Source organism: Laccaria bicolor, genomic scaffold (assembly GCF_000143565.1).
Source record: "Laccaria bicolor S238N-H82 LACBIscaffold_4 genomic scaffold, whole genome shotgun sequence".
Taxonomy (NCBI): Eukaryota; Fungi; Basidiomycota; class Agaricomycetes; order Agaricales; family Hydnangiaceae; genus Laccaria; species Laccaria bicolor.
The window spans coordinates 2339632-2363488 of NW_001889875.1; the positions used below are offsets into that span (position 1 = coordinate 2339632).

The 23857-nt window shown below is 48.0% G+C and overlaps 7 protein-coding genes across 7 annotated transcripts; 4 read left to right on the forward strand and 3 right to left on the reverse strand.

Moving 5' to 3' along the window:
* Positions 1-184: 184 nt before the first annotated feature.
* On the forward strand, positions 185-528 carry LACBIDRAFT_312031 (uncharacterized protein; the record flags this gene model as incomplete). The annotated part of the gene is made up of 2 exons (XM_001876754.1): positions 185-393; positions 453-528. 2 exons carry the CDS (start codon positions 185-187, stop codon positions 526-528), a joined length of 285 nt encoding a protein of 94 aa, XP_001876789.1.
* A 25-nt stretch (positions 529-553) lies between these two features.
* On the forward strand, positions 554-3002 carry LACBIDRAFT_312032 (uncharacterized protein; the record flags this gene model as incomplete). Its single annotated transcript, XM_001876755.1, has 4 exons — positions 554-618; positions 682-946; positions 999-1618; positions 1673-3002. 4 exons carry the CDS (start codon positions 554-556, stop codon positions 3000-3002), a joined length of 2280 nt encoding a protein of 759 aa, XP_001876790.1.
* A 582-nt stretch (positions 3003-3584) lies between these two features.
* LACBIDRAFT_312033 (uncharacterized protein) lies at positions 3585-8144 on the reverse strand (the record flags this gene model as incomplete). The annotated part of the gene is made up of 9 exons (XM_001877187.1): positions 3585-3779; positions 3832-3921; positions 3976-4186; positions 4240-4402; positions 4452-4617; positions 4664-4833; positions 4884-5429; positions 5489-7531; positions 7586-8144. The coding sequence occupies 9 exons, from the start codon at positions 8142-8144 to the stop codon at positions 3585-3587; spliced, it is 4143 nt and encodes a 1380-aa protein (XP_001877222.1).
* Positions 8145-10315: 2171 nt separating this feature from the next.
* On the forward strand, positions 10316-10999 carry LACBIDRAFT_312034 (uncharacterized protein; the record flags this gene model as incomplete). The annotated part of the gene is made up of 5 exons (XM_001876756.1): positions 10316-10361; positions 10417-10450; positions 10505-10583; positions 10634-10672; positions 10724-10999. The coding sequence occupies 5 exons, from the start codon at positions 10316-10318 to the stop codon at positions 10997-10999; spliced, it is 474 nt and encodes a 157-aa protein (XP_001876791.1).
* Positions 11000-11240: 241 nt separating this feature from the next.
* Positions 11241-12374, reverse strand: LACBIDRAFT_312035 (uncharacterized protein; the record flags this gene model as incomplete). The annotated part of the gene is made up of 6 exons (XM_001877188.1): positions 11241-11471; positions 11526-11619; positions 11670-11737; positions 11794-11871; positions 11924-12188; positions 12238-12374. The coding sequence occupies 6 exons, from the start codon at positions 12372-12374 to the stop codon at positions 11241-11243; spliced, it is 873 nt and encodes a 290-aa protein (XP_001877223.1).
* A 4010-nt stretch (positions 12375-16384) lies between these two features.
* LACBIDRAFT_292995 (uncharacterized protein) lies at positions 16385-18709 on the reverse strand (the record flags this gene model as incomplete). The annotated part of the gene is made up of 5 exons (XM_001877189.1): positions 16385-16589; positions 16640-17476; positions 17525-18262; positions 18313-18405; positions 18647-18709. The coding sequence occupies 4 exons, from the start codon at positions 18707-18709 to the stop codon at positions 16943-16945; spliced, it is 1428 nt and encodes a 475-aa protein (XP_001877224.1). The 3' UTR covers positions 16385-16589; positions 16640-16942.
* A 531-nt stretch (positions 18710-19240) lies between these two features.
* Positions 19241-23643, forward strand: LACBIDRAFT_183170 (uncharacterized protein; the record flags this gene model as incomplete). Its single annotated transcript, XM_001876757.1, has 21 exons — positions 19241-19330; positions 19390-19454; positions 19514-19840; positions 19893-20237; positions 20293-20481; positions 20532-20677; positions 20754-20877; positions 20935-21094; positions 21152-21208; positions 21275-21386; positions 21439-21480; positions 21536-21654; positions 21728-21865; positions 21924-22020; positions 22077-22208; positions 22259-22452; positions 22514-22874; positions 22947-23036; positions 23092-23141; positions 23196-23343; positions 23401-23643. The coding sequence occupies 21 exons, from the start codon at positions 19241-19243 to the stop codon at positions 23520-23522; spliced, it is 3108 nt and encodes a 1035-aa protein (XP_001876792.1). The 3' UTR covers positions 23523-23643.
* Positions 23644-23857: the final 214 nt, after the last annotated feature.

Genomic DNA, 23857 nt, shown 5'->3' on the forward strand with positions numbered 1-23857 from the left:
TCGATCGCGGCCCTCTTTCCAAGCCTTCCCTCCTCTTGCCTCCTCCCACTCTCTTCGCTCTCTATATTGTCTGTGGCCTACATAAAGGACGCTCTCGACGCCTCTTTCTTTTTTTCCTGTTGTGCCTTGGCACTCATCTTTTTTCCCTGATCAGCCAATCTTGGAAAACATTGTGATCTAAATAATGCCTGATGACAATTCCTCTTCAACTTCGCCTACAGCTCCGCGGCCTAAGCCAGCCAGATCGGCAACATCGGGAACCGTCCGTGGCAGAACATCTCCAACTCCTGGTGCCTCTGGCGAGCAGAACGGCGATGGCCGTCCCCCTACCAAACGTGCCCGAAAAGCCATCAACTGCGAGCCATGTCGAAATAGCAAATTGAAATGCGATAGGTTCGTCGATCATCCCTATATTTCTTTCCTTTGAATTTCTACAGAACTGCGATTCACAGAAATCGACCATGCTCCTCCTGTGTGTTGCGAGGTTTGTACCCGGGAGGTTACTTTTGTAGAGCAGCCACCAGATGACCGAAACATTTCAGGGACGTCTGCTATGTGCTATCAAGACGCTCGAGGTCACGAAGGCAGCGATCCTCTGGGCCGCGGAGATGACCACCAGTAAGTTGCCGGCTTTCCGGGGAGTGATTCTTTTTGAGAATATAAACCTCTTTTGTTCTTCAGCTTTACGCGGATTGATCCTGCCCAAGAAATAGCTCGTGTTCGCCATTCAATATCTCTTCTAGAAGCCTATGTTTTTCCAAGCCAAAGAAATCATCTTGTGCCGCATCGACGCGCTAGTGATGCGTCGTCACTCATAGTTCCAAAGAAGGAGGTAGTTGATTTCGACGTTAACGAGAAAACCTCAACAGCTCCTGGGGTGCTAGGAAGTCATGTCCAGGGTGGCTTGTACGCTGGACCCACGAGTGCAGCTACACATTTGCTAATGGTACTTCCCTCGCCCTCTGGTAGTCCCCATGCACTGAAAGGCTCTTCATTAGAACGAGAGCCGCGAATCAGACGATTCCGAAAGCAGACAACAAAGTCAGGACCAAGCTGAAGATTTTCCAATTATGACACCAGAATATGATCGCGACCTCCTTGCAATGCTCCCGTCACTCGATGTGATAGACGGGTTGATCTCCTACTATTTTGAATACTGCAACTGGATCTACCGACATGTGAATCAACAAACCTTCAGTCGCCAGTGGGAGCGGTTCAAAAGTGGTACCTCCGCAGATCGCATCGTTTTGGCCACGGCCTGCGCCATGATGGCTATTGCAACACATTATCTGCCTCAACAACATCCTCTTTTGGTCGCATTCCATGACACCCACGAGGAGATTGGTACTAGGTTTTTTGAAGTGTCTACTACATCGCTGCAACGACGTCAATCAGATTCAAGGTCTTACAGCTTGGAACTGGCGGAATTGCTGCTCGTGAGGTGTCATTTCCTTACGCTCTCGAAGACAGACAGCGAAGAGATCTGGCATGTGAGAGGTGAGTTGGTGGCAATAGGGATGGCCATGGGTCTTCATCGAGATCCGGGGAAGTGGAGAATGCACAGAGATGTCGCTGAACGTCGCCGATGGGCCTGGTGGCATATCATATTACTTGAGCGGTAGGAAAAATTACACCTACTCGCTCCGCCGTTGATTGAGTCTTTGACATGTAGATGGCAAGCTTTCATGTTTGGACGGCCTCTTGCGATCGCATCACATCATTTCGACACGCAGCTCCCCTCTTACTGTGATCCGGCGCTTGACAAGACGGGCCGCCTTTACCTCCCTAACATTGCCCTTTTCCGGCTAGCGTTTATTCTTGGCGACATCATGGACGATGCGGTTTCTGTGCGACCCGTACCATACGAAAGTGTCCAAGCGAACGACCGCGCGCTGACTCAATGGATGGACAACCTCCCGCCAGAACTCGATTTGGATGAGTATCGTGTGGCTCGTAGTCTGGCCTCACCCAATATTGCCGTGAGGCGGGTGGGTGTGCAGAGTGTGATCATTCGGACGGCATATTATCACATCCGCTTCACGCTTCATCGACCTTACGCAAGCATAAACGCAAACATCTCAGCGACAAAGAGTAAGTCGTCCAACATCGACCCGAACAAGACCGCGCAAAGTCTGGAGATCGCAGTTGGGGCTGCAGATAAACTTATAACCATGGTTGGGCAATCACGGCCAGATTTTTTGGCCAACCCGTCCCTCGCCGTTCCCGGACACATGAACTGGGGCCCATTCCATTGTTTCTCAGCAGCCATGTTCTTTTCATTCCAATTGATTGCGAATCCTGATCAACCTGGGGCTGGGTTGTTCCGCGCCAGCATAGGTAAGGCAATGGTGACACTCGAGCAATCAAGAGATATAGCTGTGGCCGATAAGGCCTTTTCCATACTTCAGGCCCTCGAACCACTATACTCCGTTGAGTTGCCTACAGAGAGTCCTGAAGGAAGAGAAAAAGAACGCGCACAAATACTTGGTAAAGTTCGAAAACTTGCATTTCCCTATCATGATTCCCATGATCCTCGACGTTACCACGACTCCCCGTCTGATAGAGGCACAATAGGTTCACCTGCCAACTCCACGTCGCTTAGTCCTCCAATGCAAATGATGTCGTCACTACCACAGCAGTATGATTCCCTCCAGTCCCACACTCTATCCTCCATCCGTACGGCGTCCTCTTCTCTTTACCCCCATCATCAGCAAGCTGCATCAGGTCATGCCCAGACTCTCTCGCAATCTCCACACACACCATCGCAGGTCGTCTCTCATACACAAAATTTGTCTGGGATGTCTTTTCAGTCCCCTACATATGCCACACCACAACAGCATCAAATATACCACGACTCCACTCGCTATGTTCAGTACGTACACCCTGCCGATGAATCGACGATGTGGGGTGCTGCTGTTGGGTTTGGGCAAGGAGAATGGACCCAATTCTTGGACGGCCTACGGACTGATGCCCCCTCTGGACGCCACCTTCATGCTCCATAAATGTTCAAATTTGGTCTCAATATAACCTTTGCTTTTGGAAATCTGTATTCTGCATTTAGCCCCAATCTATTCCCTTGATTAACCCTCTCTCGTGTTTTACTCCAGTAGATTGAATACGAACCCTCTAACTTTGGTGAATATATATCATTGTATAATTGCACCAAAACCAGGCTGTCACTATGAAAAGGGGTGCTCAGAGTAGACAGCGGGGGTGGATTTCTTCTAAGAAAAACCACAATCATACTACTCAGAAAGCTCATCATTATATGTGAAAAAAAACAAGATGTCGCATCGCAGTATTTGTGGTCGAAAACGCCAATTTGCCGTGCCTGCATTCAAGAAGGCTGTGGGAGCTTTGGAGACGCTCGGAGACCTCCTCAGCCTGATCATAAGAAAGTGATTCACAAATTTACTGTTAAATAAGCCTTCCTAAGTATGTTCTATGAGGCATTCTTATTGAAAGTCAAAGGTCAACTGAATGTATAGTTGGAGTCACGCGCGTTACAATTGAACAGCGACAATCATCTACAAGCGTCGATCCTCTGAGCGCCCAACGAGCTAGTCTGTTACAACAAAATTCACTCAGTGGCTAACCGTTTGAATCGATTTCTGGAGACGCTTAATGCGACTGGTAATTTCTGTGCGTAGCAGGGGTAGATGGGGAGGAGGGGCGTCTTGTGCAGCGGCAGCTGTGAGGACCTGGTCGATGAGAGCGTAGGGAAACCAAGTGGAGGAGGAATTTTGTAGAGATGAATCTTGTTGCAAGGCGGCGTCAGACTGAAATTAATGTTTGGTAAGCGAGCACGGTAAGAAATATGTCATTGTAAACCTTTCGAAGGAGAGCTAATGCGTGCATAACAGCATCGTCGACGTTTTCGTAGCGGAGGCTAACACGAATGAGATACTCTTGATGACGGTTCTGTGGATGCCAGATAAGTATGGCATGTTCCGCATGACAGACATCTCAACTTACCTCGAGCATTTGAATGAGCCACGGAGGGGGTGGTAATGTCCTATCCAAGCTTAAAATCGTCTCCAAAGTAGATTTGGCATATCGCCAATCGGTTTCTGCGTTATCGTGTCTCTCCAGCGACTGTCGCAGATATCGCCATCCTCGATCTGCTGGCGTGTTCGCCCATGTTGATACTTTGTCGGTTAACAACCAGTCAGATGTATCTTGTTGCCTGGTAGGTAACGAGAATAAGAGGGGAATAGCAACTGAGAATGTAAAACGCACATGACCAAGTTAGGCTCCCGAGTTAGTCGCACACATTGATTCGTCAAATGAGAAAACAAGTCTGTCATGTCTATCTTGAGGCTGCGTGCAGTGGCCATCGCTTGGGTATACAGATTTGCGTGCGCCAGCCTCATGACGATTAGTGTCGGTGAGATAAGAAAATCTAGATTGAGAAATGAATAAAACCTTCGGGGAGATGAGAGTGTACTAGCCTGGAGACGCAATAACCGACGGCTCCCGTTTGATGATATCAACTTGCGCACGTAGGATCGCGTATTCACGCTGTATATCTGCCAAATGAACAATTTCTGCATCATACTTGCTCGAGATGTATTTTGATTCGGGGATATGCTTGGAAACTCTCTTTTTGGAAGGAGACTGCAGTGGGTTAAACAACGAATAAAGGTCGGAAGGACTGAAATACCGAGTCGTGAACAACAGGCGTGAGAATCCACGCCGTGTCATCAACTAAGGATAGTGCGTTGATCGCAATGGAGTAGGCATCTAACTGCTCATTGGCCGCTGCCAAGAAAAACGGAGAATCAAAAACAACATCTTTCAACTTTTGAGCGCGTTGATACATAGTTAGAGCAGCTATACATTGTTGTCAACTTCGTGTTCGTGATGAGGTGACACACACTCACCATTCCGGAAATCTCCTCTGCGCACGTACCAGGTGTAGAGGATCTTTGCGTAACAAATTCGGAAGTGAGGCTCCACATTTCGGGCCTTGAATGATAAAGCGGATGCAACTTCGTCAGATATTCCTCCAAAATCAAAGGTCATCAGCCTTTCGACCGCATTCTCTTCACACATCCGGATTGCCAACTGGCTGGCGCACTCTCGTTTCCTTATTAATTTATCAAAACCAGGTTTGCTAAGAATAAGATTGTCGGCTACGCACTGTTTCTCATATGGCGTAGCCATTATTGAAGCGTATGCATCTTCATATGAGCCAAGATCAAGAAGACCTTTGATAACGTTATTCCACAGGAAGGACGTGTCTGCATTAGAAGGAGCGGTCGATATAGCAAGCCGAGCGAAGTGTACTTCGTGTTGAACGAGAAGGTCGCTCTTGAACAAGTTTGAAACATGCAAATAGAACGAAAACTCGGACTGCGTCGTGGATGCTGCGGGCAAGACTGACGACAGCGCTTCAAAATCTTCATGAGTCGTAGTTATTCCCGGACCTAGATAAAAAAGTGAGCCGTTAAGCGTAAAAAACATTAGTTATGGACGAGATACATGCCAAAAGTTCCTGCAATTTTCTCAAAAAGTTGAGAAGCATCGTCGACTCGACCCATTTGCAACCAAACTCTGGCCAGGATAAAGATGGCTGCAGGGGTTCTAGGAAGCCACGACAGACATTCCCGCGTTACTTCAAGGAATCCTACTGCTCTCAGGCGTTCACAAAACATGACCTCGCATTTTGTTACATGCGCTGGAGACATGGATTGGAGTAAACCAGTGGCATCTAGAAAAGTGTGAGCCGCTGCAGGCACACCGTTCGGATCGGCTGAGTGTGCCAAGAGAAGGTGAGAGAGGGAGGATTTCGAAGCGAAGGGAGCCTTTTGTTGCGAAACATTCATATTTCGCATTCGAGCGATCACGTCATCAGGCGAAGACGAATCACTGTGATCTCCATTGACGCTCTCTGCAGGTTGTCCAGACACATAGCGCAGAATGGCAACCCCCCTGAAGATAGCAAAGACTTCCGCAAGTAAAGATCCATCCCAATCAATCAATTCATCTGAAAGGAAGAAGAGCAAGGTAATCAGAGAGAGGCATAAGTCGTATCTTGCCTCCATAGTGGTAGAGATATATGCCGCTGCTAAACCTCGCGACCACTCAGACAGAGACGACGGAAGCAACAGAGAGCTTTCATCAACCTCCCTTTTCACAGCGAGGTCAAAATCTCCAATAGCATCGAGGGCAACCCGAATCGCGTTGTCGATGTTGCCAACACTCTGAAAACGTCCAAGGAACCAACTCGCCGACCCTTCATCGAGATTGTCTTTAATGTTGATCTGACGCGTCTGATCCTGTAGTATGTCAGCAAAGGAGAATGCAATCTCCTGATGCATAATCTCTGCGCAACGGTTCTCAAGGCTGGACATCATCTGGGGACCTAACCTAGCGCGAAGTGCCCACAACACAGCTAAGAGACTGTATTGCGGATCCGGAGTTGTTTCTTGTATGATGAGCCTCTGAAGATGGATGGGAAGGTCCTCACCAACTAGACACCCTGCCCGCTCTCGTTCAACGATAATGATTTCATCAAAGCCTTGGATTCCTAACGCAAGGGGCCAGCGTGCGCTGCGCTCTACCTCTCGGCATCGAGCTATGAATCCTTCCCAGTCCCTCTTCAATGCTGTCCAGTAATTGGCATGCTGGAGGGTACCTGTTTGTGGGTCGCGATTCAAGGTGACTGTGCATCCGACAACTGCGGCAATATTCTCGCATATCGTTGGATACGTAGTTAATAGTTGGGGAGGTGGGGGGCCTGGAAGCGACAGACATGCGTCCATGTATTGCTCGATTGCCGTTCGGAGAGTAAGAGATGAGAACATTCCTGGCTTCATAATTACTGCCAGATATTTCTCCGTCAATGAACCGCACGACAAAAGTTGTTCCTCCATGTAAGCTGGTGTAAACTCGGCCTCTCGCACATAGCACGAGGTCCTCCAAGAAGGGGTATAATTAGTGCCTTTCAGCTCCTGTATGTTGATATTGATCCTCTCAACTGCTGATCGACCTTGCCGGTCCCACAGCGTGTAGAGTGTATTCCCCGAAACCAAGAAATCCTGGAGATGGCAGTGCGCAGTGCGCGCAGAACATTCCAGATTGCAAACTTCTTGAAAATGATCGGCAGATGTGTCAACAATACAAAATGAGCCTCCGGAGGAAGGTGACAAGATAGTTGGGATAAACACGAGAACGTAGATAGTCTCCGACGTTACAGAGAAAACCCTCAAAAGTGTTTGATAGTTTCCGCTCAGGACAGAATGATGTTTTACGTTGCTTGATGAGCCACCAGACGCTGGAGTTGCATCTTTGCGTTGAGAAGGAAACGCTAGAGTCCGCGAAGCTACACATCCCAGCTTTGCCTTCCACAGGCGAAGTGTCCTGTCGCGAGACAATGTCCACACGTGGCCGATGTCTGTAGGCCACGGATGAGTTGCAATAGAAATAATATCTGCTCCATTGGGGTAGCTGGAATGAAGTGCAGGAAGGAAAGCCGTTAGAGAGGAGAGGAATGAATTTTGCTGGAAGAGAGTTTCTGTCCACTCCTCTGAGATATTTCAATTAGCTGCTTAGATTCCAGATATTGAGAACCTAGGCTCACCCTCATGTCCGTCGTGCCCCACAAAATCGACTTCTAAGCGCAGTAACGAACCATTAGGCATGCTTACTGCCACGCAATGTGTTCCCTGAGCATGAGCAAAGCAACCTTCCGCGTTTCCAGGGAAATTTCTCAACGTATATTCGCGATGCCAGACATTTTCAAGTTGGTCTTGCCACAGGTTACGTCCGTTGATTGGAATGACAACGCGATGCAAAGAGCCAGCATCAGTTACGGCTAGGATGTGGAGTCCAGTCGTGTCCCACAAAAATACAGCAGGAGATGGTAATATAAGGGCCGGAAATACCAAACGCATTGGTGGCACTGGGTTCGAAAGCGAAACAAGTTCGATAATTAATCCGCCATGGATGAGACGCAGAAGGATGGTTCCAGTGGCTGGTGTGTTGAAAATGGAGGTGTATATCGCATGTTCAGCGGATGTGTCGGATTCTTTAGATGCAGGAGGTAGGGGAAGATTTTGACGCGTTGTCTGAATTGGAATTGAGGTCGTGGAGGATGAATTTAAAGAGGAGAGGTGAGTCGCGACGAGAAAACTTTCCATTTCTGTGTGACGCGTAACGTGGAGTCAGACCCAGCAACAGGGATCATCCAAAGCGTATTAGGATGATGTTCGATGAAAGGCAACCAGCGGATGAAGAGTACAGTGCTCACTGCTCAGCGTTTGAGAGCGTTTTGGTTTGACTTCAATACATGTAACCCAAATGCAACCCGTGTCACAGTGCTAGCTCACATGATCATCAGATTGAGGCTTGATCCATTTCTCAAGTTATTTAACCTCGCGGTGCTTTTGAAGGGAAAAACCAGCTTCACGCAACAGAAAACGATGTCAATACTTATTGCCGATGATAATAAGCATTCATCGAGCAAAGGCCCCCCCTCAATTATCTTGACAAATAATCTCCACAAGGATAGAGTCATGTCGGATATCAGAATTCCTAGGCCTAAAGATGTATAGAGATGTGATGACTTCTGTGTTCCTGCTCTCCGATCCCAACATCAGGCTTCTTCTAGCAGCTGCCTCCGATTTGCGCCTCATTACAAGGTAGCGTTTGAGTCCCCAAGCTAAAGGAATTTTGACCTCAGCTGTGCCACGAAAAAAGCAGTAGGTGATCCGGTTCTCTTCATGGCTTTGCCGAATTGTTGGCCAGTCATGAATCTTCGAAGGGTCAACAAACACGCCATTCCAATTTGAACTTCGTTATCGCAATTATAAAAGATGGGGCTGAGAAAACGAAAGTTAGGCGTGGCAGAGGACCTGGGTTTCATCTTTCATGAATCTAGGCCATTGTTTAAAGACCGGACAGAACTGCACTTGAATACTTACTAAGGAAAGCGACCAGGTTGAAGGAATATAGGAGCTGATGTTACCAGGACTCGTGATTAATACTATTGTGTGTATGAGACCCAGTTGAAGCCAATATGCCCTTTCTTCCCTGGCCATCTTATGTACATCCCTGTGTTCAAAATGGAGGCTTGGCGGTAGGTGTCCAGAAGAACGGTCCAGAATGGGTCGGAAGGAGTTGAGCAATGATGCAGCGCAGATAAAATTACACATCAGGGTTCGTCTCCTACTGGATAGCAGAAGTTTAACAAAATGAGGCCTGCTCTGCATTGGTATCGACAGACTCACGGAGTCTCGTTGTACACGTAAATGGCATGATGGGGCCATGACAGCGACCCTCGGTAAACACCACGGATCCATATAATGTAGGAAGCCTTGACGCAGGGCTTGAAAACGAGTGGCAAAAGATGACAAAATATCCCGGCAGGCAAACAGAACGACCGATCGGAATCCCTAGCAATTTAATCCGTCGAATGACAAGGAAGCCTAATATTACGACGTTGGTAGGGAAACACGCCTTGAAGGCCATGCCCCGTTTGTTCTTGGTGTTCTCTTTGACTAACGGTGGGACCGATTGCTTCTCTTTTTACGGGAACGATAATACGATGATCTCAGGAACCCAACTTGAGCCATTTTTCAGCACTGTCTTTCATGTTTCAGATGGCGAGATAGATCAACTGGTAGAGACTTTCCTGAAGTGGTATCTTGTCGAATCTGAACATAGATGTGCAAGTTGCTAAACTTTAACTGAGGGGCGACTCCCAAAACAAGGCACAACAAAACTAGGTAAGTCCTCATCCACATCTACTACGCAACTACTACGTTCTAATCATAATTTATAACGGTTTTCAGATATTAGTTCCACGAGCCGCTTAAATTCACTGTTTTTATTGCAAGAATTTCTCGACAGACATTTGCTCGAGGCCATTGAAACAACTACTTTGTACCGTTTCGCGCAAGTTCCGCGTCACAGTTAGAATGTAACTCGAGGCGCAATTGATATGCGCCAATGGTTGGCTAGCTTACGCGGAGCACGATCCCCGCATCTCAAGCACCATGCATGCACCAGTTTGCGTCTACGTGATCGGTCAACTTCAGGATCTCATATGATCAAGGTCTCTGGATTCAATGATCGAACCAGAAAGCACCCCATCCTCATTGCTCGGTGAATAATGGGCCTATAAGGACTCTCATTTTTTTTGCCGTTTTTTATTATCCAAAAGCCAGGGCACCACAGATATCCTGCAATTTACAAGCCATTTTTCTCAAATTGAGAGCACCCCATTTTCCCTCAGCATTATTTCCTTTGACAGTATGTTTACCGGGGTCGGGAATCCCACTGCTCCGCTGATGAGATTTTCAAGAATATTATGGATCAGCTCGTCGCTCATGAATCCATTCTTTTCCCGTCAGATGGTCAGTAAGCCGACGGTTGTGTCAAGAGACTCCAACTGATTGCCCATTTTACAAGGTCGACCCCCTTCACTAGTACAATTAATGACCAGGTTTTGTTGGTCTTCTCTCAGACTTGCATGCGCCACTCATTTTAACCGTCGCAGCCCGATGACACCGACGCATCAGGCGTCTTTCGCCAGCCCACCATCTCGTATGCCCCATCCGGAGGTTTACATGGATTATGTATGTGTCGTGGCAGAATACTTACATGCCGAATATCTAATACGTCATAGATTGCTGAAGGTTTAGGATCAAGGGCGTGGAAATACCAGGTCATTTCTCTTTTCTTTGCCAAAGGTCTTCATTGATTCATGAACATACAGCTCGTGGAAGCACTGGATGGCATGAATCGAAAATTTGCCAATCCCTACATCATCTTTTACCCAACCGTTTCTCGAGACGGAATGCCTTTTCCTATCAATAAATGCATCCGTGACATTCAGGCCAGAGCATTCAGGGAAGAAGTGGCCTGGCGAGGCAATATCGTCATCGCGAAATATCGCGAAAACCCGTTTACATCCATGATTGACGCCTCTATGGCTGATTTTCCTATCCTCAAAAATTATCTACTTACCCATGGATCCCCTCGTCAGGTATAACCGTCTACGCAGGGTTCTCCCCCTCTACCCGGGCTTATCTTCATTCATGCGTCTAGAATACTTCATGCGACTAATGGATATTTATCTACAAAACGACCTGGTTCGCAGATCCTTACATGCATAATAGGTCGACAGGACCCTCTGGCGATTATAACTCATCGCTGAGTGGGCTATATATATACAAGGCGATATGGCCCGTAGACCCATAGATATATAATAGATGGACCAAACCCTCCAGCAATTAGAATTCATCGTGCTTCCCTGCCGTACTCTTTGTTTCTTCCGTCGCAACAGATACCTTGGCCTCCGTTACACTGTCCCGCGCAGGTTTTTTTCCATCAGATTGTCGAGCCTTCTTGGGGTCGCAATGCTCTGGAATAGGGCTTGCCGGGTCGATGGGTGGTAGAACGACCCTTCCCACTTTGACGTAGTCCTTATGCTCAACATAGAAATTCTTCCAGTGGGCAAGACTCTGGATGATGAATTTTGAGCAAGCGAGTATTTGTGAATTGAATTCAAATTATACCCTGAGTTCACTTTCAGACATACCACGAGTGTCGTGTGTACGGTGGGTTTTGAAGCATCCCGTACCAAATGCTCTAGCACCTTCGTGACCGGCTCTATCAAGTGAAGGTGAGGAGTGTCAAGCGTAAGAAAAGTCATAACACACAAAATGTGGTAAGATCCTCCAGGTTGGTAGGCGGCGCCCTTTGAAACGTCATACACATCACCGTCAATCTAATGCGTAATAAAATGGGCTGCCGTTCCAATCGTACGAAAAAAAAAGGATTTACCGCTATATATGTCGGTCTATTCGCCGTGGTTCCATCATACTCCGAAAGTAAATTCAAAGAAAAAAGGCGTTGGTTTGTCTAGAGAGTTCGGATAAAGGTCCAACAGGAATCGAGTACGATCTGAACATACCGGCCAATATGTCTTCAACCGAGTCCATTTACTTTCATATTCCCATGTATAGCTGCCGGTAATAAATTTTCCAGCAAGAGAAGCAAATAGAAGCAAGAGGACGATGAATTTCAGTAATCCGAGCACACCAACTTCTTCTTGAGCGGTGGGATCCCTTTCAAGGGGTCCAACTTTCTCCCCCCCTGCGATTTTCTCTTCGCGTTCCTGCTTCTTCTTTAACCAGGCGGCGTGCAGCGCTTCTTGCTTCTCACGATACTCATGATATCTGTGAGTGATGTGAGATGAGTATGGCGAAGACACAGTTAGGACCGCACGCCAGGAAAGGCCTATTGGCTGGCTTGTTTGCTACCATCCTGTTGGGGATACGAGGATCGGGGACTTTGCCTTCAAGAGAGTTGTCTACATATGGCGGTAGAGGTCCTCCACCAGCTGCTTCCTTCAGCCACGACATATCCTTGTGCAGTGAGAGTCCAGTGACAAGCGTGTCAATGTCACGTGGAATGTCGAAGAATCCTTATTGATTGAAATTCACTCTGTTCTGTGTATTACTCCTTGCAGCACGTATATAAACCTAAGCTGTAGCGTAGTCAGCCAAGAGGAAATAAAGTAATGTTATATGACAGTGAATTGGTGTTCAATTATTGGTTGTCTGCTGTAACACAGAGACGGCGTGTAAGGTATTGAATATTACAGGGAGACAGAAAACTTGAAGGGTAAGTGGGGCCAAGGGTTATATATGTAAGAACCAGGTGGATATGAAAGATTATATGTGAGGGAACAAGAAAAACAATGCCTCCGGGGAACGATGGTGCAAGCTTTGTTGTGCGCCGTGGAAAATGAAGTGAATGTAGGATGAGAATCCCAAAAATTGCAGTAAAGATATGCATACGGATGATGAATAGAGAGACGTTGCGATGGGGTCGACAAACACATAATGTACTGATGGAGAGATTAAGGCTTTGCTAGAGTCCATAGAGAGAGGGGCTTGAGGCGAAGAAGATACAAGGCTGGTTCTACGAGGTCGACGACGAATTCGAATGCTGTTTTACAGTCGCCGCCTGTGCAACTTGTTGTCGATGTTCTCGTTCGCTGGCCTGCTGAGATATTGTGATGTAGGCACCACCGACCTCGTCTGTTGTGCTGAGACCGGGTGGTGAGCTAGGTCCTACAGTGAGAAGATGAATATCGTTCTCAGTAGGATCGAAATCTTCGACCCAATTTCGCATCGCGAGGAACTTGGGCGTCTTGATAAACTGGAAATGTATGTGGTTGGGATGCGAAGTATTAATAATAAAAAACTGTCGCGACAAACCTTCGGAACCGAGTCTGTCGCCATCAACCTGAAGATATGGGTCTGGATACGTTCATATAGACGAATCATGGTCTGCAGCTGCGTGGCATTGAAGGCATTCGCTTGCTCAGGCTCTACTCGTCCTTGGAATGCTTTGCCCGTCAAGTTTGTAACCACATCCTCGAGGTACTTAACCAGCTCGTTCCGCAGGCCGTGATCAATGTTCAACTCGCACTGACTTGAGGGAGCCAAGTATGTGTTATAAATTACAAATGCGGTGTTGATGAGTGACTCGTGATGCCTTTCCATGGCAGCCTGACCAGGCGTGTTTCTGCTGCCCGAGCGAGCGACCGGTGATACCGCCATGGCACTTGAAGTGATGTTGAACTTTCGCTTGAAATCCTGCACGTCCACCCAAAATGAAAGATTTTCTTCGGAGAAGTTACCGCGCAAAAATTCACGAAACAAGGACCTGAGCCCTGGTTCTTCGAGAATGTATCTTAGGCGGTCGGTGTTACTTTCCTTCGTGCTCTTCCTCTCAGCTGCATCGTAAGTCGCGTTCATCTTCTCCGCTAGCGATATCCGTCTATGAATTTTGGCATCTGCTCCTTGCTTCTTTCCACTGTCAGGAAGGCTATCAACGGAACCATCAACGGAGGCACGCTTGGTCACAAGATTGGTAGAGGATGCGTTGGGGGAATCTTGAACTCCAAGAGGCCGTGAGCCATCCCAGTGCGCTAGCCGACGCCCTTCGTCGGTTATTTTGTAAATCGCCTTAGCAGTACATCGGAACTCTCCCACTTGCTGTGATCAACAGTTAGCACTTGGGGTAGGTGGGAACACAATCACGCACGCTAACAGGCGAATTTCCTCCTGGGGCGGATCCCCGAACAGTGAAGATAATGGCAGAGTCGTTATTCTTGCGCTTATCGCTCACCAACGTGATAAGCCCAAAGCGAACAAACTGAGCGGCCATTTCCGCAGCCTCCTCGCGACCGACCACGGAGGTAAAGTCGCAAAGCCATTCTAGAGCGCTGACGGCGGCAAAGCAACACTTGTGGGTTTGTTGACCTTTGCCCAAGAGAGGTTGTGCCCTCTCTGTCACATCCATCAAAGCAATGCCCTTCGACCTCTCGTTATACCTCTGGAAAGCGTCAAGGGGGAGCTTGTCTGCTGGTGGAGGGTAGTTGGGTTGTCGTCCAACAAAGCGCCGGAACAAGGCCGTGATAACGGACTGTGTAACAATGATCTCGTCGTCGGCGGACCGGCGCTCCAAGTGCAGCAGCTTGATACAAATAGGCTGTGAGCTGAAAACCTGTTGTAGGTGGTCAGAGTTGATGCCGTTTTTGCTAATGAATCGTTCTAGGACATGAAGGCCTTTTGGTGTCAGTTGATAGACGCCTCGATCTTTGAACAGATTCGAGTTGGGATCGGATGCGTTTTCAATTAAACGAGCATCCATGAAGTGTTGGCTCATCGCTTTTGCCATATCGCGGGTCATTGAGAATGTCGTTGTCGTTGTAGTCGTCACAACTCGTGAAGGTTCTCTGGGATCCGGCCCACGATTAGACTGCGAAAATTTCAACGATGCAAGATTCTGCGCCGCTTCATCGCTTTTAACAAGTTAGCGGGGAGGTTAATTAGTAGACATGTATTGAACGCACGTGGAAAAAGAATGAGGAAACGTTCTGAAAAACTGCTTATGGGGACCCAATTGCGACTTTCGGCATCCAACCGTTATGACAACTGAGATGCCGGTCACCCTCAAAGTGAAAGATAAATCTGACGCAGAAGGATCCGGGGGTTTTCACTCGATGACCGGTAGGTCCGAAGGTTCCTTAACGAAACTTCAAGCCCTGTTGTGGACCTTTGTAATGGCGCAAGTATAACTGACAGTGTTTTGCAGGACTGATAGGAAATCCGCGCCGGCGGCGGCGCACTGATCATGTCTTGTTGTTTCTCAAGGGCGTCCTATGGAGTCTGATGGAGGTTGGATCTGTAAAACAGTCGGAACATTGCAAGAAATGATCCTGTATCACAGTGCACAACTCTTTCCACAAGGCCAAAAATTCCTGCGAATAAGGAACAAGTACTCCGGGACGTTTATTCTAGAAAAACGTTGTCAAGCGTCAACACTGCTGGACGTACATAATGCCCCCATTTTTCCTCGGTACATTCCGAATACCAAAAACAGAATCGGAAGTTGGAAGTTGGAAACTGGTCGCGAGCGTGAGATTTGGAGCGCGTCAAAAAGACTCCATCTGGGTATGTGGAACCGGGAGTGCGGAATAGAGCCCAAATAGCCAGACTCGAGTCCAGAGACAGGTTTTATTGGGTAGAGTCAAGGTAGAGTGAAAGTAATTTGGGAATTCAAAAGCTCCGCCGTGTACGTGGCCTTTTCCAGAACCTTCTACATTGGAAGACACCAGAGTTGAGACACCAGAGACAAGACACTCACACCACAGTTAAGACGCCAGAGTCAACTATGTAGTAGTCAACTCAGTCAAAACACCACAGTTAGTGTCGTGTTCTCCGAGCCCATTTTGTTAGGCAACAGCCAATCACGGGTTTCAACAAAAGTAGTGCAAAAAGAAAAGAAAGCTCGTTTCCTCGAACCAAGTCAGTTGCAGAAAGACTTGAGAAAGACTGAGCTAGACGAGGGCATTAGAGAGAACCGGCGGATCAAATCTCGTGACGCATCACTTTCGATCGCGATACTTTTTTTTTGAAATTCGGTACACGCTGTCGACGCGGGGTCAAATCATCATCGTGTTCCGCCCCGTGGCAAACGTCACCTTCGCAGTTCACAGCACCGAGCAAGCTCAACGTTGCTTCGAACAAACGCTTTCGTTATCATGTACATCCCACCAGACCGTCTATTCACCACTGGATTGAAATTGAATTCAAACTTTTTCGTTCAAGGGGGTAGCGGTACGTCGTTGCTTTCTCGAACGAAGATGGTAGCTGATGAATGGGCCTAGAGCCGGGAGATGTGATATTTAGCGTGTTGAGTACGATATGGAGTTGGATCGTGGTTATACTGCCGACATTGAGTACGTCATGCGTTTCCTTTCTCTTCGCTGCTCCTCATAAACTTACTTCCATCTCGAAGGCCGAATATTCGAACAACCAACAGAATGGACCGTAAAAGCATTTTACGCAGCTTGTGATTTCCGTTCGTCCCCTTCCCTTCCTCCTTCCCCTCCCTCTTGCGTTCTGAAGTTGAACAGTACACGCGCACCCACACTCCATATACCTAATCAGCCTCTCCATATTCTTCGGTCCCATCATCGTGCTCCTCCCGCTTTTACTGATATACGAGATTGGGGTTTTGTTGCTGTTTAACCTTAGTTTCGTTTCGCATGGGTTACTTCCTGGTGCGACTAGTAATTTCATTTCTCTCAGCCACATCTAACCACGAACGTAGGCGCGGTGGAGGACCAATACGACTCCCTACACGAACATTTCATGGAGAGCAGAGAAAAGCTGTTTGCTTCCGTAGAAGCAGCAACAGCAACGTTCAACACGTGGACGACGAACCATCTCTCGCTTCTCATAACGCGCGTAGTGGCTGGGACGCTTGGGTTGTACGTTTTATATGCGATATGGAGTGAAGTGTGGTAGAGAGAAAAAAAGCAATGCTTTAGATGATCATGATGATGCCGTAGAATGTAATTATTAGCAAAAAAAAAAAACACTATTGATACAAGTTACAACGTGGAGGACAATCACGACGCCTTGGTGATACCCACAATCTCCCGTGCCCACGCAGCATCCCCAGCAACCCGTTTCGCAAAGAAAGGTCCCAGCACCTCGGTAAGTTTCTCCATAACACCCACATCCGCCTCATTCGTCCCATCCAAGTCCAACGAATCCGACATATCCGAAAGCGGCTGCAACACCCTCAACGCATCCATAACCGAACCCACAAGCGCCCCGCTCTCGCTATTATTCCCCTGACATTCAGCACCAACGACTTTCGCACCACCACCTTCCACCAACCCCTTCCGCACCGCTTCTTTCCCGACGCCAAGGAGCCCACGGATGGCGCCTTCCCTTGTTCCTTTGCTTTTCCCCGGGGAGATGAGTGCGAGGAGGAGGGTTTTCATTATGCGGGGGGAGAGGGAGGGGTAGGTTGTTGAGTGTTGGGTTAGGAGGCGGGAGAGGGTTTGGGAGGCGGAGGTTCTGAGGAGGGTTGCGTGGCTGAGGGGGAGGGAGGAGTGCAGGAGGATGGAGAGGGTTGGGGGGAAGATTTGGTGTAGCTGTTGGTTGGTTGGTTGGTGTTAGACGGGTAGGAAAAGGGAACTCACGTATGGTTCGATGAAGAGGGTGTTGTTCTCTATCAATGCGCTTGTCACGTCTAATAGAACTTCCAAGACGCGCCCGTCAGTCTCGCTTTGCGAGCCTTCTTTTAAAGTGCCGACGACGCCTTCTCCAACCCACCTCACGAGGTAAGGTAACAGTGCCTGTAACCCCGCATCGTGCCGCAGACTGGCCAGCGCTGCCGTCCGTTTCGTGAGATCCAAAGACGGAGGGAGGAGCGACGAAGTGAGGCGGGCGTAGTAGAGCTGGAGTTCGCGCGACAACACCTGCTTCACGAGCTGCTGCTGCTGCCCAGGAGCCGCCTTGGCGCCCTGCTGCGGAGCCGTCGTCGGTGTAGGCAACAACCCCGTCCCATTCAACTTGGTCAGGCTCTCCCCCTTTGTTCCATCAGCATCCACAGTCTCTCTCGGTATCGCGGGTGGGTTCTCGGGTATAAGCGGCTGCACGCCCTCCACCGCAAGCCAATGCGCCGTCCAACTGACCCCTTTCGGCAGTGCTATTTTTTCCTCCTTGAGGACGCGGTCGAAATCGATTTCTTCGTCTTCGACGAAGTAGACTGGGCCTGCTGCGGGGACTTGGGGGAAGGGGAGGGCGCGGCGGAAGGTGTGTGGGTTGTGGGGTGTGTGTCCGTAGAGAGGCTCGATGTTGAGGACGCGGAAGGCTTGGTCGATGTCGGATGTGGACATCGTTGTGCGTCGGCCGTGACGCATGAAGCGGGCTGCTTCCTGGAATGTATAGAGTTAATGTGGGGAATGGGAAGATAGGGGGAAAATACCTCGATGACTTGGTGTATTCGGTACTCGACATCGCTTGCTAGTGCTGAGGCTACGGCGTCAGGGATTGTTATTGGGAAAGAATCAGCGATGTCCTGAGAATGTAGTTGGTATATAAATTAAATAGAATAGAATGTGAGATACCTTTATAGCCTCTGGCTTGTATACGCCAGTCTGTGCGCCTTGAACTGCTCGAACCTTGGGCTTGCTCATCGAGGAGAGGATTTGGTCTTGTGTGACGTCGTTAGCAGATGTAAACAACCATCCACACACCGCGTTTCCCAGTGCCACAACTTCAAGCTTCACGTTGGCTTCACGACATCTCTGGAAATTTACCAGAAAATCTCTACGACGATCTACAATTTTTGACATTTGCCAGGCGCTGTTATCTGATTTCATGATGTGCTTCTCGATAATGCGAATTGTACACACAACGAACACACATTTTAAACGTGGCGGCGCTTGACGTGACTCTCTAGATAAAGATATGAAGCCTCGGCGGAATTCTCTTGAAGGACTGGTTGAAACTTCATTGTGATAGCACTCATCTTTGAATATTCAGTCGATAGACGGGTCTTTCACGCTGAGATAAAGACTATGAATTTCCTTACCGTTCAATCATGCATGAACTTTGAAATTACGACACTCCTCGCCGTTTTAATTTCGTTCTTGTATCAGCCTTGTTCGATAAAGAGCTGTCAATTTCGGGCAAGTCGCGCGTATCAAACGCGAAGGCACGTGAACGAAAAATTACTTTTTCCAACTTTTTTGTCTCTTTGCCTTTTCACCCTTGCCCTTGCCACTCTGAGCCATCGATTTGCCTATATACCCTGTCCCCAGCGAGGTCAGTAACCTTCATCATTCGAAGCAACCCCATTTTCTTCTTGTCAAGGACCCTACTTTTGTTTTTGACGCTTTACCCTTGCCCAGATGGACCTCCAAACTTTATCAAATCTCTTTGCCACCACCTTTAACCCCGACCCCAATGTACGCAAGGCTGCTGAGCTTCAGATTCGCAAGGTCAGTTGCTTTTGGGTTGGGGGTCATATCAATCACACAGTGGCTTACCACGGCTTTAGATTGGCAATGAAGAGGGCATGATCGCCGCCCTCCTCCAAATCATCGCAGCCACCAACATCGACATGTACGTGTTTTCTGCGCGTCATCTCATCCTTCAACCCATCCCAAACACTCTCCACACAGCGCGACACGTCAAGCCTGCGCCGTCTGGCTCAAAAATCGCGTTCGCAACGCCTATTCAATCGAAACGAGCAGACGCCCAGATCAAGTTCTCATCGCCCAGTCCGATCGCGACGCGCTAAAGATAAATATCCTCCCCCTCCTCGCTGCTTCGCCTTCCAGGAGCATCACACTCCAGCTGGCCACTGCCTTCAAGTCTATCGTCGCACATGATTTCCCGCATAATTGGCCTAGCTTGCTTGGAGATATCAAGCATTTGCTCAGCAGCACCGATATCAACCAGGTTCATGCAGGATGTAATGCTGCTCTCGAGGCGGTTCGAGCGTTTAGGTTTGTTCTTTCGTGTCAACGTTAATGTTTGTTGAGGCACACTGTCTCGCAGGTTCCGACAAAAGAGTGAAGCGTTGACACAAATCGTGACGGATATCTTCCCCACCCTCGTCGGCATTGCTTCTCAGATGATCCAAACCCCTCCAAGCACCGCACAAGAGATCCCGACGATGTTGCATCTCATTCTCAAGACGTACAAGACCAGCATCGTCGTTAACCTCAGCCAACACCAACAGAGCCCTGAGAGTCTCGTTCCGTGGGGTCAACTTCTCTTCACCGTTGTGAACCTCCAGATACCTGTAGAGGCCATACCGGAAGATGAAGAGGAGCGCGAGAACAGCGAGTGGTGGAAGGCTAAGAAGTGGGCGTATAGTACCCTGGGGCGTTTGTTCCATCGGTATGTTCACGTTTCGGTTTTTTGGTCGTGGGTTGTTTAAGCGTGACTTTGACAGCTTCGGAAACCCATCTCAACTTCCTAGCACGATGAAGGAGGAATATGGGGCGTTCGCGGAACATTTTGTTACGATGTTCGCTCCGGAGATTCTGAACATCTATCTTCGCCAGGTGGAGCTTTATGTGTCGAACCAGGCATGGCTTTCCAAGAAGTCTCAGTATCAGATTTTTACGTTTTTCAATGAATGGTATGTATCCTCCTCTCTGAAGGTCGCTTCTGACGTCAGGCAAATGTTAGCGTGAAACCCAAATCGACATGGACCCTTCTCAAACCCCATTTCGAAAACTTGGTTTCGACGTTTGTGTTTGCTCAACTTTGTTTCAATGATACGAAGAAGGAGCTTTGGGAGAACGATCCTGTGGATTATATCCGCGTCTCAGTTGGTACGTATCACTCTCATATATGTGTGTGTTTGGAATTTGGAAGATGACGTTTTTCTTTTTTTTCTCTTTCGATTAGACGAATACGAAGTCTACGCTACTCCCGTATCAGCAGCTACTACCTTTTTATTCTCACTCATTGCGAGTCGAACGAAAGCGACGTTCATGCCTATCCTTGGGTTCATTAATACCATTCTGCGATCGTGAGTCTTTTGCTTCTCCTCCTTTGGCTTCACGAAACTAAATAACTTGTCTTTCAGAAATTCAGCGGCATCTCAGAAATTTGGAGCGTTGAACATGATCGCTGCGTTGGGCCCGTACATCATGCGTCACCCGGACGTGAAGGGCAACATGGAGCAATTCATGCTTCAGTTTGTTACGCCTGAACTTTCGAGCCCCGAGCCGTATCTTAGAGCTATCGTAAGCCTTTCTCTGGGTGGCTTATCCGTTCTCTTTTTTGCTCATTACCATTTGTAGGCTTTAGAAGTCGTTGGCACCGTTACGAAGAATGGGTTCCATTGGTCTACGCCTGAGGTAAGGCTTTTCTTTTTTTTTTTTCGTTTTGGTTCTTGGGGTGGCTCATGGTTTTGATTGTTGTAGAACTTGAACAACCACTTTAGAGCCGTTGCTGCTGCTTTGGACGATCCTGAGTTGCCGGTCAGAGTTCAAGCGGCGCTCGCATTGACTGAGTTGGTTATCTTGCATGAAGATGGTGTGTTTCTCGTATCACCCGTTGACCCTTTCTTATGTTTTCTTTTCTGTAGTGAGAACTGCTGTGGCGCCTCAAGTTGGCAAAGTTATTCAAGGTACGCATCGGTATATGTCTCTTTCTGAAGCTGCCGCCTGATTCTTCATCATTAGATCTACTCAAATTGTCCGATGAGACCGATTTGGATATCCTCAATCATTGCATGGAAGCTATGGTTGACCAATTCCAGACTCAGCTGTTGCCCGTGGCTGCTCAGCTCGCTGCACGTTTGGTAAGTTACATTATCTTTTTCGGTGAGGAATGGTGTTGATTCCCCTTTTTTTTTTTTTTTGTGTGTGTTATAGTGCGATTCGTACATCCGGTTGGCGAGAGAGACGGCTGCGCAAGAAGAGAATGAGAATGTTGATCTGGAGACTATCATGTCTGACGCAGATGATGACAAGACGTTTGCGGCTATGGGAGTTGCGAAGACTCTTTCGACGGTAAGCGATATTGCCTTCGCACACTGAGTGTCTTTTCTGAATGCTATATGAATGATAGATTGTGTCCTCTATTGAAGGCTCACCCGAGATCCTGGCTCAAGTCCAAGAAGTGATTATTCCCATCATTGTGTTCACCCTCGAACACACCTTGCTTGGTTAGTACCCCTTATTTCGATTCTTTTCCGCAAACTCACGGAGATGCAATGAATAGACCTGTTCGATAACGTTTATGAGTTGGTTGATAACCTGACCTATAAACTTCGCACCATTTCGCCATCGATGTGGCCCGTCTTTGAACTCACTTACAAGTTGTTCAAGAGCGAAGCTGTGGATTTCCTTGAAGGTACGTTGGCTCCACAACTTCGCCCTAGGTTTGGACTGACTCTTGGCTAGAAATGCTGCCTTCCCTCGACAACTTCGTTTCCTTTGGAAGTGAGGTTATAAAAGCCCGTCCGGACTATAGGCAGATGCTTGTCGACATTTACACGACTTCCGTCAACGCTGAACAGCTCGGAGAGAACGATAGAGTGAATGGATCCCAGCTCGCCGAGTCGATACTTCTCAATTTGCGCGGGAGCGTTGATGACGTGAGTTTCCATCTCCTTTCATCCCGTTATATGGCTGACTCGGCGAAACTCTTGTATGTAGTACCTGCAAATCATCATCAACACTGCGCTCGGCCTAGCGGACAAGGCTCATACAGGTTCTCTCCGCCTAGCCAACCTCGAAGTTCTTATCAACGCGGTCCTTTACAACCCCACTGCCGCTCTTCACCTCATGGAGAGCTCTCACCCGGGCTCGGCTCGCGTCTTCTTTGACAAGTGGTTCGTCGTTGTCAATGGGGAAAATCGTCTCCCGCGTGTGCACGATAAGAAACTGAGCATCTTGGCGATGTGTGCCCTTTTGGAGCTGCCGCCTGCTTCGGTTCCTGATACGCTCCGCGATGGATGGCATGGGATTGTTGGTGGTATTTTGAAGGTGTTTAAAGATTTGCCCAAGGCTGTTGAACGTTCGTGTTGCTTTCATTTCATAAGTTTTGTATCCCTTTTTTTCTTACGTTTTTCTTTTTCTTTTTGAACAGATCGTAAAGCCATTGAGCTCGCTGCTCAGGAAGAGTCTGATGATGACGATATTATTGACGAGAAGGTCCTCAACTTGACTGATGATGAAGGTGCGCCTTGTTGGATCTTTCTTATGTCGGTCGTATCTTGAACACCTTCCCATAGATGATATTTGGGATCAGGACTCGGTCTACCTGGAGATGCTCGCACGTGAAGTATGTGTTTGTGCGTTTCAAAATCGATCTTGGGCTCTGACCGTTTTACACCAGGGAGAACGTCTTCGCACGGGGACTGGCCAAGCAGTTGACGACGATGAGGATGATTCGGATGACGATGATGATCTTGAGGAGGACCTTGGATATCTCACTCCGCTGGACAACGTCGATCCTTATGTCTCTTTCAAACAAGCCTTGACGAGTATGTGGTCGTTCATTCTTTAGCAAGACACACCCACTCACACACGCTTTTCTCTAGCCTTCCAGATGCAGAATGCTGCAGGTTACCAGGCTGCTACCACTGCTCTTGACATTGAACAACAGACTCTACTTATGGAGGTCATGCGAATAGCCGAGCAGCAATCAGCTCCTCAGGCGTAGAGGCTGAGGATTTCTTTCATAAATTGAATTCTCATTCACGACCCCTCTTATGATCTTAGTTTTTTCTTTTTTTGCATTTATGTACTCTTCAATGACAATTTCTCAAGGATTTCAACTATACAAAACGCATTATGATAGCGCTTAGTTATTCTGTTATCGATCGCGATTGGTCTTGAGTTTGAGGGTTTGCGATATGAACAGCCTCTACCTCTATACCTACCTCTGTCATTGGTGCCAAATAGATGTTGTTTGATTTCAACTAACGCTCCTCAAGCTTCATGGTTGTACGCACGGCGCTTATCGCTCATTGCTCAAGCACATGCGCCTCAAAATCT